General features: G+C 47.4%; 5 protein-coding genes across 5 annotated transcripts; 2 read left to right on the top strand and 3 right to left on the bottom strand.

Annotated features, from left to right (window-relative positions):
* Nucleotides 1–572: 572 nt before the first annotated feature.
* On the top strand, nt 573–1,505 carry I302_101851 (nascent polypeptide-associated complex subunit beta; the record flags this gene model as incomplete). The annotated part of the gene is made up of 3 exons (XM_019187231.1): nt 573–618; nt 852–1,028; nt 1,210–1,505. The coding sequence occupies 3 exons, from the start codon at nt 573–575 to the stop codon at nt 1,503–1,505; spliced, it is 519 nt and encodes a 172-aa protein (XP_019050109.1).
* A 500-nt stretch (nt 1,506–2,005) lies between these two features.
* Nucleotides 2,006–2,875, bottom strand: I302_101850 (pyridoxamine 5'-phosphate oxidase; the record flags this gene model as incomplete). Its single annotated transcript, XM_019187230.1, has 2 exons — nt 2,006–2,117; nt 2,238–2,875. The coding sequence occupies 2 exons, from the start codon at nt 2,873–2,875 to the stop codon at nt 2,006–2,008; spliced, it is 750 nt and encodes a 249-aa protein (XP_019050108.1).
* A 1,034-nt stretch (nt 2,876–3,909) lies between these two features.
* I302_101849 (uncharacterized protein) lies at nt 3,910–5,967 on the top strand (the record flags this gene model as incomplete). The annotated part of the gene is made up of 8 exons (XM_019187229.1): nt 3,910–4,073; nt 4,185–4,307; nt 4,397–4,495; nt 4,587–4,835; nt 4,908–5,038; nt 5,108–5,184; nt 5,267–5,359; nt 5,470–5,967. 8 exons carry the CDS (start codon nt 3,910–3,912, stop codon nt 5,965–5,967), a joined length of 1,434 nt encoding a protein of 477 aa, XP_019050107.1.
* Nucleotides 5,968–6,524: 557 nt separating this feature from the next.
* On the bottom strand, nt 6,525–9,913 carry I302_101848 (uncharacterized protein; the record flags this gene model as incomplete). Its single annotated transcript, XM_065869373.1, has 16 exons — nt 6,525–6,559; nt 6,618–7,130; nt 7,200–7,353; nt 7,435–7,573; nt 7,645–7,669; nt 7,743–7,784; nt 7,848–7,958; nt 8,019–8,158; nt 8,225–8,374; nt 8,448–8,508; nt 8,588–8,641; nt 8,698–8,819; nt 8,874–8,936; nt 8,996–9,536; nt 9,613–9,737; nt 9,801–9,913. 16 exons carry the CDS (start codon nt 9,911–9,913, stop codon nt 6,525–6,527), a joined length of 2,388 nt encoding a protein of 795 aa, XP_065725445.1.
* A 331-nt stretch (nt 9,914–10,244) lies between these two features.
* Nucleotides 10,245–12,337, bottom strand: I302_101847 (uncharacterized protein; the record flags this gene model as incomplete). The annotated part of the gene is made up of 7 exons (XM_019187227.1): nt 10,245–10,728; nt 10,785–10,978; nt 11,043–11,238; nt 11,308–11,713; nt 11,804–12,010; nt 12,074–12,256; nt 12,319–12,337. 7 exons carry the CDS (start codon nt 12,335–12,337, stop codon nt 10,245–10,247), a joined length of 1,689 nt encoding a protein of 562 aa, XP_019050105.1.
* Nucleotides 12,338–12,865: the final 528 nt, after the last annotated feature.

The raw sequence follows: 12,865 nt of genomic DNA, 5'->3' as shown, positions 1-12,865 counted from the left end.
CTTGTCGCTTGCCTTAGCTCAAGAATTGATATGGCACAATGACGAGGTTGTTCAGAAATGGATGAATGATAATACCGCATATAACCAGGAATCAAACATTACTCATATACTTTGTGACATGACCCAGGCTCAAACGTAACACAGAATAACACACGCGTCAGATGCCACGCATGATGTGATCGTCATATCACCGACAAATGCCGAAACCACCTTGACCAGAGCAACTGCCACTTTTAGGTGGTAGGCCCCGCCGAAACGATACTACGAGTAGAGCGAGGAGTGTCAGCGATGGTGGGTGAGTGAGTGAGTAGGAGATTGAATATATCGTATAACTGTTATCACCTTATCTATACTCCTTAACCCAGATCATCTCATATCAAGGCAAAGTAGCTACCCAAAGGTGAGTACTTCTACAACCCTCCCCGTACTTTCACGGTCAAGCTGACAGCCAGTGCTCGCTACCTCTTTTTTGCCCTCATTGCTCGTCCGAATATTCCATTTCGACCAACCTCCCTTCCACAACAACTCCCATAGCATCTTCTGCCTTATACACACCATAAAAGTTAGACAAAATGGACAAGGATAAGTTGGCCAAGCTCCAAGCTCAAGTTCGAATCGGTCAGTCACTTTCCTTCTAACCTTGAATGATGAGGGGTTTTGCTAAACTTGACATGTATTGTCCTTCTATCAACTACACAACCTTATTCCATACCTTTCGACCGTCCACGTACCCACTCTTATCCTCCTCCAACCAATATCTAAATCTTAAACCATCTCCTCATATCTATCACGATCTCTTAAACACCGCCAATCGCCTTACACCGAATACCCCGCAATTCCAACCCAAACAGGTGGTAAGGGTACACCCCGACGAAAGCAAGTCAAGAAGTCCGTCACCGCCTCTCAAGGGGATGACAGAAAGCTCCAAGCTGCTCTTAAGAAGCTCGGTGTTCAACCTATCACCGGTGTAGAGGAGGTTAACATGTTCAAGGAGGATGGTAATGTCTTGCATTTCGGTGCGCCACGAGGTGGGTGTTCAATCTCTTCTTGACTGAAGATGTAGTGGTTTTGCGTCTCGTGAAGAATGGATGGGATGGATGTTGCAACCCTCCTTCTCCATTCAGCCAGATGTAGACTGTTCAGCAATCCAAACATCATATCTGCTCAAACTAAACACATTTTGCTAATTCCACTGTTCCCAATTAATAGTCCACGCCGCCCTCCCCTCCAACACCTTGGCAGTATACGGCCCTGGCCAAACCAAGGAACTCACCGAACTTGTCCCCGGAATCCTTAACCAACTCGGTCCCGACTCTTTGGCGAACTTGAGGAGACTCGCCGAGTCCTACCAATCCATGACTGCCCGACAGGCCGCTGCTGCCGCCGCTGCTGGAGGTGCCGGTGCCGAGGGCGAAGGCGAGGATGAGATTCCTGATTTGGTTGAGAACTTTGATGAGGCCGAGGGTGAGGGGAAGAAGGAGACTGAGCTTGAGGAGTTGGAGTAGACAGTCTAGTCTAAATCAATTTAGGAGGAATGGGAGGAAAAGTACATCAGGAGTGTGGGGGAGGTGCATGTAAATGTAATAGTGATCAAGGTTGACACTCTCTCTTGAGATCAGGTCTTGAGGAGAAAGAGAAGGATTTGAGATGATGAAAATCAAAATGCAGAATTCTTGCATCATGTGCTATGTGCTTTTGTGCTTACTTGGCTTGATCGACATGTGTTTGTGTGCGAGCTCATCTGCGTCGCAAAGATTCCATCGAACGGTCATACCATCACGCACAAACTGCTTCAAGCATAGGGTACGATACATCTGGATCATCTGGATCATCTGAATGACTTGAATCACTCGACTGCAGATCCAGTTTGCATATCACATCTATTACTTGTCTGCATGCACTACTGTTTGAGATCTCCGTATGCTAATCTACCTTGCCTCCTTCCTTCTCACAGTCCACTATAAATCCGTCATTTGGTTGTGACGAAGTCCAATCGTCAAGAAACCTAAGGAGCCAATCTGTTGATCTCCCATTCACCGCCCTCCGAATCCTGAGGTCGAGTGTACCTGAACCTATCGTGTAATCTAGATGGTTGACCAGACCAGAATTCCACCTCGCTGCGATCATAAGTAATGAATATCAGCAACCTGTGTAATAGGATAAGATAGGATTCCGAGGAGCGATCCATCTTAACATCCTAATTGATAGACAGTTTCTTCGAAGGAAGACCAACTCACAAAGGGACAACCCTCCAACCGCCCCAAAAGTCCGGACAATCAATCTTCTCCCTCCCCTCGAACTCTCTCGTCTTTTCATCAACTATACTCTGCACCTCGCCCTCCTGTACAGCAGTGCTTTGAGCAGAGGACCATGCCCCCACCTGACTGCCCCTAGGCCTAGATTGGAAGTACTCCTCTGACTCCTCTCTAGTCACCTTCTCTACTCTGCCTACCACCCGGACTTGTCTGGAGATCTCTCGCCAGTAAAATGCCAGACTCGCATATGGATTTGAAGTTAGTTCTTGGGATTTGCGGGAATTGTAGTTCGTAAAGAACACGAAACCTTTTTCATCGACAGTTTTGAGCAGGACAACACGAGAAGATGGGATTCCGTTTGGGAGGGCAGTAGAAAGAGTCATAGCTTCTGGTTCTTTCACTTGTGGTGAGTCATCTTTCGGGTCAAGGGCGGATGAAAGCCAGGTGTTAAATTGGATAAGAGGGTTGGGGTGGAGGTTCTCTCGGAGAAGACGGGGGGTCTTGTATTGATTATGTGAAGTGAGGTGGAGTTTCTCAGGTGCGTCGGTGGGATTGGGCTGGGTGGGGGAGGTGGATGAGGGTTGAGGGGCGGGGGTACCGTATAGGTGTTGGGTTGACATTGTTCTAGTTGGGATGGTTCTTGTGCTTAGAGGAGGGATTATGAGTTTGATGAGGGTTAATGTTGGGTTTGGCTCTGCGTGTGATGCTGTTCTGAGGATAGATAGCATGTGTCTTTACTTTGAGCTGTAAAGTGGTAAATGGGTTATATCTTTGAAGAGAATGACTCGATTTCGGATGGGTTCGTATTCTCCAGAAGAGGAGATGATGAGATGATCGGCGATGGACGAAACATGTCGACTTGTCATTTTGGTTCCGACGGAAGCTTCGAACTGGCAAAGAGACAACAGAGACAGATCTTCGGAGAAGAGCATGTGCTCGGCGCTACGTGAACAGGGTCGGTTAGAGCAGTTTAGACAGGGAGAGAGTAAGTAGTAGGAAAGGTGGTGATGTATGTACAACATGCATGCATGGATCGTGATCTCCCACAAAGCAGAGTAGACCATCGATGCACCGGTCAATGGATCTCAAAGCAATGTTCTAGCTCGTCGCACTACCACTAGAAAGTACAGTTCATCAACGAAAAACCTAAAATTTACCGATGATCTCACCCGCACATCTCTGCATCTCGTCTCTCCTTTGTTGATATTGTACACCGCTCGGCTCGACCTCCTTCGAGGGATTCCTTATACTCTAAATTGTCATACTCGCACAATCTCAAACACACATCAGTCGCTAGATTGAAAGATCAATCCAGACCTTGCCGCACACGACCCACGTCCACTTTGACTTTGCCGCGAATCGGTGTCTCCAGGTTACATGACCCCTGATCGCACTTCCACTTTCACGTAAACAATATCCATCATCATTCACATCTCGACAAAAAGTTCTGGGTATCAATCATCAACTTATCATCCATCGTCCATCATCTATCACATCTCATTTGATACTCTACACAAATCACAAATACAACACAACCAATACACCTCGCTTGCATTACAAACACATACACAGGTCATCAGAAACATCCATCTAAACACATTCATCTCTCACCACTTTGTCCGATTCACTGCAGTAGCTCCACCAATCATTCAATATGAATTTGTCAAATATCCGGGATCACATGCTCTCGCAGCCTCCCTCGTTCAGGAAGAAGAAGGAGTATCAGCTTGAAGAGTTGCTCGGGAGAGGTGGATTTGGGAAAGTTGTCAGAGCTACATGGACGCCTAGGGAGGGTGAGAAGAAGGATGTAGCGCTGAAGTGAGTGAGAGCTCTCCCATATCCCACCATGTCCAACCACTATCAATGTTGCCCCGCCTGCCTATCTGTACTATGACGACTATTGAGATTGATTCCCCTTCCCTTGTCCAGGATAATATCGAAAAAGCTAGTAAAAGATAACGAACAAGCAGTGATGGACGAGATCAACGTCCTGAAAGGGCTGGATCACCCTAATATCGTACATGTATGGGATCACTTCGAATCGAGGGATAAGTAAGTTCATCTCACAGAATCATTCATTCGTTCATCCATTCGGTAGAAAGGGGGGACGGGGTGCTGACGTTATATCGTGGGATCGTTAGATTCTACCTAACGTTCGAACTTGCAGTAGGAGGTGAACTGTTCGATCGGATATCTGAGAGAGGGAAATTTACGGAAAAGGATGCTCTGGAATGTATAAAGTTGGTTTCTATTCAACTCACTCCCCCACTTCCCTCTGTGTCGATCCACACGATACCTATATACTCGCTGATCAGATATCCTCCTACACAGACAGATATGCTCGGCAGCCTCATACCTCCACTCACACCAGATAGTCCACCGAGATCTGAAACCCGAAAACATCCTATACAAATCCAAAGATGCCAACTCCCAGATCGTCATTGCCGATTTCGGAATAGCTAAACACTTGGAAGATCCCGAAGAGATGTTACAAGACGCTGCGGGGAGTTTCGGGTATGCTGCGCCGGAGGTGTTGATGGGTACGGGACATGGGACGAAGTGCGATTGTTGGAGTATCGGGTGGGTGGTCTTAACCTCGCGGATAAGAACTTATCAGATGTACGATAGAATGCTAATGATGTGTTGGTGTAGAGTCATCGCATATACGATATTATGTGGTTATTCGCCTTTTAGAGAGACGGATAGAAACCTCTTACTTCGTGAGATGACGAAAGGGAGGGTGGTGTTTCATGAGAGGTATTGGAAGAAGGTATCACCGGCTGGTAAGTGTGGTGTAACAGCCATAACAATTTAGAAGATACTCTGGCTAATGTGACTCATCGTCATTATAGCCAAGGAATTTATCAAAGCTCTACTTGTGGTTGATCCCAAGAAGAGAATGTCGGCTGCTGACTCGTTGAAACATCCGGTGAGTACGGTTTTACCGTGATAGACTGGTTGAGCTGCATATTCATATTACAAGGACAATGCTAATAAAGTTCCACTCGTAGTGGATGAGAGAAGAAGCGGCAGCGGAGAACGATCTGACGGACGCTGTGATACCTGCACTGAACGCCAAAATGCAATGGAAGAAGGCTATAAGGGTGAGCGAATGCGATGTCCTCCACATGTCAAATCCTCCACCTGTTGTATCCTGTTCTGACTTGCCACCGCTCTTGCGGTTGAGCTGGAAATCTGCTGATACATACAACAGGCCGTCCAAGCTACGAACCGACTCCGAGCAGGCTCCCGTTCAAACTCCATAACAACCTCCTCATCCGCCACGTCCACAACGTCCACGTCAACCGAACAGCCGAATCCGACTGCCTCACCTACCGCGTTGGTGCCCAAACCCATAACGCCCCTATCGATGACAGAGGAAGAACCGATGTCAGACACGCACGATTATTTTACGGCCGACGAAGAGACGGAGATACATCATGAGGTCCAGACGCCAGGTAGTGGACGGGATGAGGAGGATGTTAGGATTATTAAGATCACAGGTGAAGATGATGGTGTTATTGCTAGTCCGAGTAAGAACGATGATGCTGGTAGAAAAGTGGAGAAGAAGGACTTTGGGAATCCCAGTGTGGTGCAGCAGAATGAAGGAGGGGGATTGAAGGTCGAGCAGAGGCCTGAAAACAAGCGGAAAGGGTCGGTGGAGAATGTCGTGGAGGGGGTTAGAGGGTTGATGGGGAGGTTGAGGTTGTAACGACGGTTACCGGAGGACAATTATCCGAAGTGATTGATGATGTTCGCTGGTGGGATCATGATGTGATTTGTTCTGGACAGCATACACCTTTCCGTTCCAGTAAAAGTGTTCTGTTGAATAGTGCGAGCTTATTGAGAGTACGGATGTTAATTGTTTCTCAAGGGGGGACCTGTATGATCTTGTTTTTGTCATCTGTTGTAGGTTATCATCGATATCTTTGTATATTATTGTGAACATGTACATGCACATACATAGCTCTGATCGGTGCTAGATCCATACGAGGATCGTTCTCGAATGATACTACCAATCCCATGTAAGCAAAGACCGACCAGATCGGAATTCCTTCATTTCGAGCTAGGCGGGGAGGACCCTTTGTGTCGTTTCCTGACGAAGGTAGTGACCAGAAAGTCCCCATCCATTTAGCATCAAATACGTTGATTGAATTTCGACTTCAGATAGGACAATCGAGCAAGTAGGAATAGATATAATGTCCAGGTAATCACTGGTATTTACATGATACTATATCTAAGATAACTACCAAGAGTTCTCATTTCCCATCAATTACCATTCCATATACCGAACTGATCGAGGTCTACCACACCCAATGTCAGCATCTACCCCAACAAGACTTACCCAAATAAACGACTCACCAAGAGCAGGGAAATCGAGCCAAGAGAGGATATTCGAGTTCCCACCTGCCGCAGACGCAGCGCCTGATCCTCCCGACCACTGAGTCTGCGCTTGATTGGTCTCAGACGAAGAAGAGTACTCGCGAAACGCCCCATCGTTGACAGGACCGTTCCATCCGGTGTCAAGGTCGAAGTTAAACATGTTATCATGACTTTGCCCCTGTCCGTGGTCAGTCATGTTCCCGAAGAGACTCTGGTTGAACATCTGTTCAGCTATGAACGGATCGAATTCCGACGGACTCTCGTTAATCAAATTATCGCCATGCAATTCCGGTCCCCGTTCCAAGATTATGTGTCCGTCCACTGGCAGTCTCGTCGGATATCGTGGATCGGTTTCGAGATAAGGGTTGAATGATCCTTCGGGTCCGAGTCCGGGTTTGGGGGAACCAGGTCTGGTCTCGGGTGGGAGGATACGGCCTTTGCGGGCTTTGGTAATTACGTAGCGCAGTTGTCTGGCAAATGAGAATCCGGGGACTGCAATGCATCACGCAGAACGATTAGCGTGATTTCGGTCTGATGGAAAAATGAAAATAAGTGACGTACAATGTGATAAGACATCAGTAAGCTGCGTAAGATCCTTTGCGACTCTCCGAAGATCCACGGCTGCAGGGAACAACGTGGCGAGTCGGATGTATATCCTCGAGACCGAAGCTAGGGCTACGTGAGAGTAATGATTTGCGTAGAGGAGTTTGTCTTTCTGTAACGTCATGCAAACTTAGCACAGCACAATAAGAGGAGATCGAGAGCCACTGCTTTTTTATGTGTGAATAATGCGCACCTCACTGGCCAGGATTCTTCCGGCAATGAATTGCGCATCATCTAAACTGGACAGTAACCATTTTTTCCTGTGTAATGGTAAATTCCCTACATCATGGGGACTACGGATCTCCCTTAACAGGCAGGAGTTTGTCAAAATCCTGCAGTACGAGTGCAGATGAGGTCAGCGCCACGAACTCCCCATAACACAGAGAGGAGATTGTTGACTCACGAGCCGAAGCATCTTTGTGTAGTCACTAGCGTTGATGTAAGGTTTGATCAGGTATGGACGGACTACAAGCGATTCGATGAGCCGTAATGAGTACTTACAATCGGTTACTAAGACATGATCAGGAGGAATCCCTTGTTGGACTAAGAGCAAGAACGCTTGTTTTAGCTAACCTTCTGGTTCAGTCACAGAATGATTAGATGTACTATAATACTCTCTCCATTTCGCTTCCCAGCTACTTGCACCATCATTGTACCTCTGCAACGCCTGATCGATGTATCGCTTATCGTTCGACAGATTCATCCTATGCAATGGCACTGAATGCTCCCCACTTGTCAGTCACAGCGCCTGAGCTGTGTTGGAGATTCGATACTCACAACTTTGAAGATGAAGTTCACATGAAGCTATGATCCTTCCATCTGTAGGTAGCCGAGAAGGATGATTGAGTAATGCGTGAGAATGGGGGAGTATCAGACCTTCGTCTATGATCAGGGGTCGACCATGATTGTACGCCATCCTACGGATCTCAGTGTCAGTGTCGATGAAACGGTGGTATCATGTGACAAAGGCGAGTAGCGCTCACTCCAGAGCCATCTTGCAGACTAATAACCACAGTCTCGCACCAACCACCAGTCTCCTCTCAGTTTCCTCATTTGAGCTGATCATTGCAGTCGATGACGTGTGTTCACGCTCGGCCAACTTTGGCAGACACTTGTAAAGATCCATATCGAAGCTGTTATTGCTGGACGGTCAGTGCGACCGACACTTGTGATGAACGGGAAAGTAAAGCAAGCTTAAACACTCACGCCATACTGACCGCATGACTGCCAGGTCTCCACCCGGTATCACCCCATGAAGCCAGGACGACTAAATTAGGTATCGAATGTCAGCGAGACAAGTCTGGAGCATCAATTCAACAATGGCTGGAAAGTCTGAAATAACTCACTCATAGCCTGGAGGGCTTCGGCATTGGCGATAGGCGAGAAAAGAGTGGTATTTCCTGCATCCTAAGAATCAGTCCAGCCGTCCTTTTGATGACAGGTGACGAGATCTTACCGATCTTCTCAGCATGATCTTTCAACTGTTTCTGCAATTCACTAGGTTCGTGCCCTGCATCAACGATCTTTTGACCCACAAAAAGGATAGCAGATATCGAAAAAGGTGATCTGCGACGCAGACTGATGGACAGAATGAGTCCCCATTTCCCTCTCATATAGATGAGCATGACGTACCTTTCCCAAGTGTCTGTCGAGGGGTCATACACCGGTATAAAAGCATGTGCACCTTTGAAGAAGCTATGTATCATGACACGCATTAGTTCTGTAATTATTCATCAGCCACAAGGCTGACTCACAGATCGAAGAGTTGTTTTCCATGAAGTTCGCTACATATTCCCTTGACCATCGGATCCATTGATTTGACAGAAGGCGTACTAACATCGCTCCGTTCATTATTCTGATGATGCGATCTCTTCCTTTTCTTTGTCAAGCCCTGAGCATCATCATGGCCCATCAGATCAGTCCCAGCTTGACCGCCGACGGTAGACCTGTTCTTGGGGGAAACAGGATCATCTGAGATTGTCAGATGCCCGTCGGCTCTTAACCTCCTCCTCTCTTCGCGTCGCAGCATTTCTCGCATCATTGATAGACCCTCTACCTCCCCTTCACCTTCTGGAAGCTCCTTGTCATCTTCGGTGGTAGATCCATCAGCCTCAGATCCTTCCTCGATGGCTCCTAGGTCGCCTAACAGGGATTGAGTATGATTCGGATGCGGAGGAATGGGATGGACGAGGGAGGAAGGTCCATCGTTGGATAATTGTTGAACCCATTGTTCCAAAGGGGAAATCGCAACCGAGTCGGGTGGGGCTGTGACACCTGGTGCAGCAGCGTCTAAGCCTGCAATGGGTTGTATCAGCTTGTGCTGGTTTGGAGGAGTTATTTGGAAACAGGTAACCAGGTGGATGTGACTTACTCGATGTTTTGGGAACGACAGGAGCAACCAAGCCTGCAGAAGGAGCCAAGCGTAAAAGCAGGGATACTACATTCTCCAAGTTTGCCTTAACATGTCCCATCTGCTCTTCCAGGGCATTGACTTTGCTGATGTTTCATGATGACATCGGTGTCAGTGAACACACCAGGAGTAAGCAGGCTTAAACTCACTTTTGTAGACCCCGAGTTGATCGGGACTTGCGTTTCGGAGGTGCGGGACCGGAGAGTGCAGACTTCGATGGTCCACCCATTTGCTCGGGTTGAGGATGGGTTTGCTTTGACATTCTGCTGTGACTGTCAGTATGTACAGATGTAAATTCTTGAACGTTCATCTCATCGAGGCATGTTGACCTCATAAACCGTCCGGCAAATCACGATACGATATGACACTACATTGACATTACGAGATTCTCGCATGCTCAGGCACACTTAGGAACATTAATCACCTGATGTCGAGGGTCAGTCTAGATGGGTTCAAATTAGGTTGCCTCTCCGGTAGTATCTGAAATCCACCTAACCGAGACATCCGTGGGACCGGCTGCAGGAATTGAACATGAACCGAATTTTACATTATACCAAACATGCACTCTATCAAGTGGGATATCTACAAATACTCTATACAGACTTGAGCCAAACCGTGGTCTCTCCAGGAATCTTGGAAGTCTCCCTTGACTCCGAAGAGCTAAGAAGCACTTCACCAGCAGGCAAATCCACATCTTCTTTCCCGACATTAACCAGTACTTCCCAACCACCAGGTCGTCTGAAATGCAAAACTTGCTTATTAGGGTTCTCCACCCATTCGAAGTCTTCAGATTTCAAGAGTTGTTTTCTCAGCTCCAAAGCTTTTCGATAGATGTTGAGCGTACTGCTGGAGTCCTTGTCTTCCACATTGACAGCAACGTCGGCCATCCATTCAGGTTGAGGAAGATGAGCGGGCTTTCCGGATCCATAACCGTAATTCTTCTCGGTTGAAACCCATGGAATAGGTACCCTACATCCGTCTCTTCCTATCTCTTTGCCTTTTGTTCGACGGAATATCGGATCTTGTCGCTGTTCAGGCTCGATTTCGACTACCTCTTGTAATCCTAGTTCTTCGCCTCTGCGATATTCCAGTCAGCTAAGATTCGACATTGGGAGGGAAGCGAATTCACTCACTGGTAGATATAGGTGGAACCTGGTAAAGCCAGGATCATCATCGTAGCGGCTCTAGCCCTTCTAAGACCGCTTTCGATATCCACCTTAGTCTTTTGGAACTTATCGAGTAGGAAAACGTTCAAAGCAACTTGCGCGACCGGCAGATTGGCGTTGGGGACATTGGGAAGACCGAATCGACTGGCGTGACGCATGACCTGCGAGATCGCGATGAGATCTGTAAGTATTGGGCTTTAAGGTGGGGTGTCCGCGGTAACTCACATCATGGTTCGATAACACCCAAGTAGTACTGGATTGATGTTCTTTGGCAGCTACCAAAGATTGATCAATACACTTTCGATACTCTTCGACTTCAAAGTTGCAAAGTAAGATATCGAAAGAGAATGTCTGACCAAGACCTTCAGATGAGGCATAAAGACGTTTTTGATCAGGTGCTACCCAGGCTTCAGCGACGGCCCTATGACGCACACCTAATATCAGCTTCCACGCAGTCTCAGCTGGACATGGCAGGAGGGACGAAACTCACATAAGAGGTGGATTATAAGTATTGAATAGCTTTCGCCAAGAACTGTAAATTTCGTGGACCTCTGCTCTGTCCAAGATCGGGTGATCGAGTTCAGCATTTCCATTGGTCAATTTCTGAGTGGTCATTTCGCTCAAAGTCTTCCAGTCGGGTAGGGGCTCCGACATATTCTTGGCCAAGCCATGCGCAACATCAATTCTGAATCCCGATACGCCTCTATCACCCCAGAATTTGAGTGTTTTGAGGAAGTCCGCTTTGACATCTTCGTTCTCCCAATTGAAATCGGGTTGAGAGGAATCAAACCAGTGGAAATACCATTGACCATCGTCCGCACCTGAGGGAGACCATGCTGATCCGGCGAAGATACTTTCCCAATCGTTAGGGGGCTGATCTTTGTTGGGACCAAGACCTGTAAATAGCCAGTGAGCCTGAGCGGAATGTCGTGGAATAGTTGATGTGCGTGTGTGACGGTACAGGCAAAGAATGGAAAAGCGCTTACCATCTCTGAAGATGTATCTTTCTCTCTCAGGAGATCCCTTTCCAGCTTTGACAGCAGCCTGGAACCACTCATGATCGTCACTCGAATGGTTTGGCACTATATCTACAATGACTCTGATCCCAGCTTTCTTGAGCGCAGCACTCATCTCGTCAAAATCTTCCAGGGTACCGATCTTTGGATCGACATCGCGATAGTCCGCGACGTCGTCTGAACATCACCGGATAGTCAGTAGAGATTCTTGAGAATTCGACGAGCCAAGAGTCCACTCACAGCCACCATCTTTCAGCGCGGAAGGGTAGAAAGGACTAAGCCATACGGCATCTACACCGAGCTGTTTGAGGTATGGTACACGCGAGGTGATACCCTTGAGATCACCGATACCATCACCATTGGCATCAGCGAAAGAACGTGGGTAAATCTGGTAGACAACGGCTTGTCTCCACCAGTCGGCATCTGTATTGGAGCTGTCAGCGAGTAAAGCTCAAAATCCTAAAGTCTGAGAGATGATAACCTACCGGATACGACGTATACCATGTTGAGCGATCTCTTCGTCGAGCTGAATTGATAGAGTAAATCTGTAGCTTGTATACAGCAAGTTCTCAATGAGTAGTGATCAGCTTGTTGAATGAGTCTCAAAGGCTGAATGATCAAGAAGAATAGGTTGGCCAACTTCGACGCCGACGATAAGTCACAACTTTCAACTTTCAGATCGATCACAGCTTGGCGAGTGGTCGGACCGGTAAACTCTGATCCGAAACAGCTGACACAGTCAGGTTTGCGCTAAATCAGGTGCAAGCGTTATTTTCTTACCAAATTCACATCCCGTCCACGTTCACTGGACCTGGATGTGCATGTGTTGGAGGGGATTGGCAATTTCAAAGGGTCAAATGGGGCTTTTGCTGAATAGCCACAGAGCGTCGGTCTGAGCATTGGCAATAATTAAAGCTCAAGTGTGGTCATACCTACGGCAGCAATTAGCGTGGAGTGAAAATGTACGCAGCCGCGGGGATTATTGGTTCCTGCATGCAAAGTTAGCTGGAGCCTTCCCGCCTTTTCTTTTTT

The sequence above is a fragment of the Kwoniella bestiolae genome, chromosome 1, assembly GCF_000512585.2.
Source record: "Kwoniella bestiolae CBS 10118 chromosome 1, complete sequence".
In the NCBI taxonomy this organism is placed as follows: domain Eukaryota; kingdom Fungi; phylum Basidiomycota; class Tremellomycetes; order Tremellales; family Cryptococcaceae; genus Kwoniella; species Kwoniella bestiolae.
Note: the sequence above shows the minus strand (reverse complement) of the source record. Positions and strands in the feature narration are given on the sequence as shown.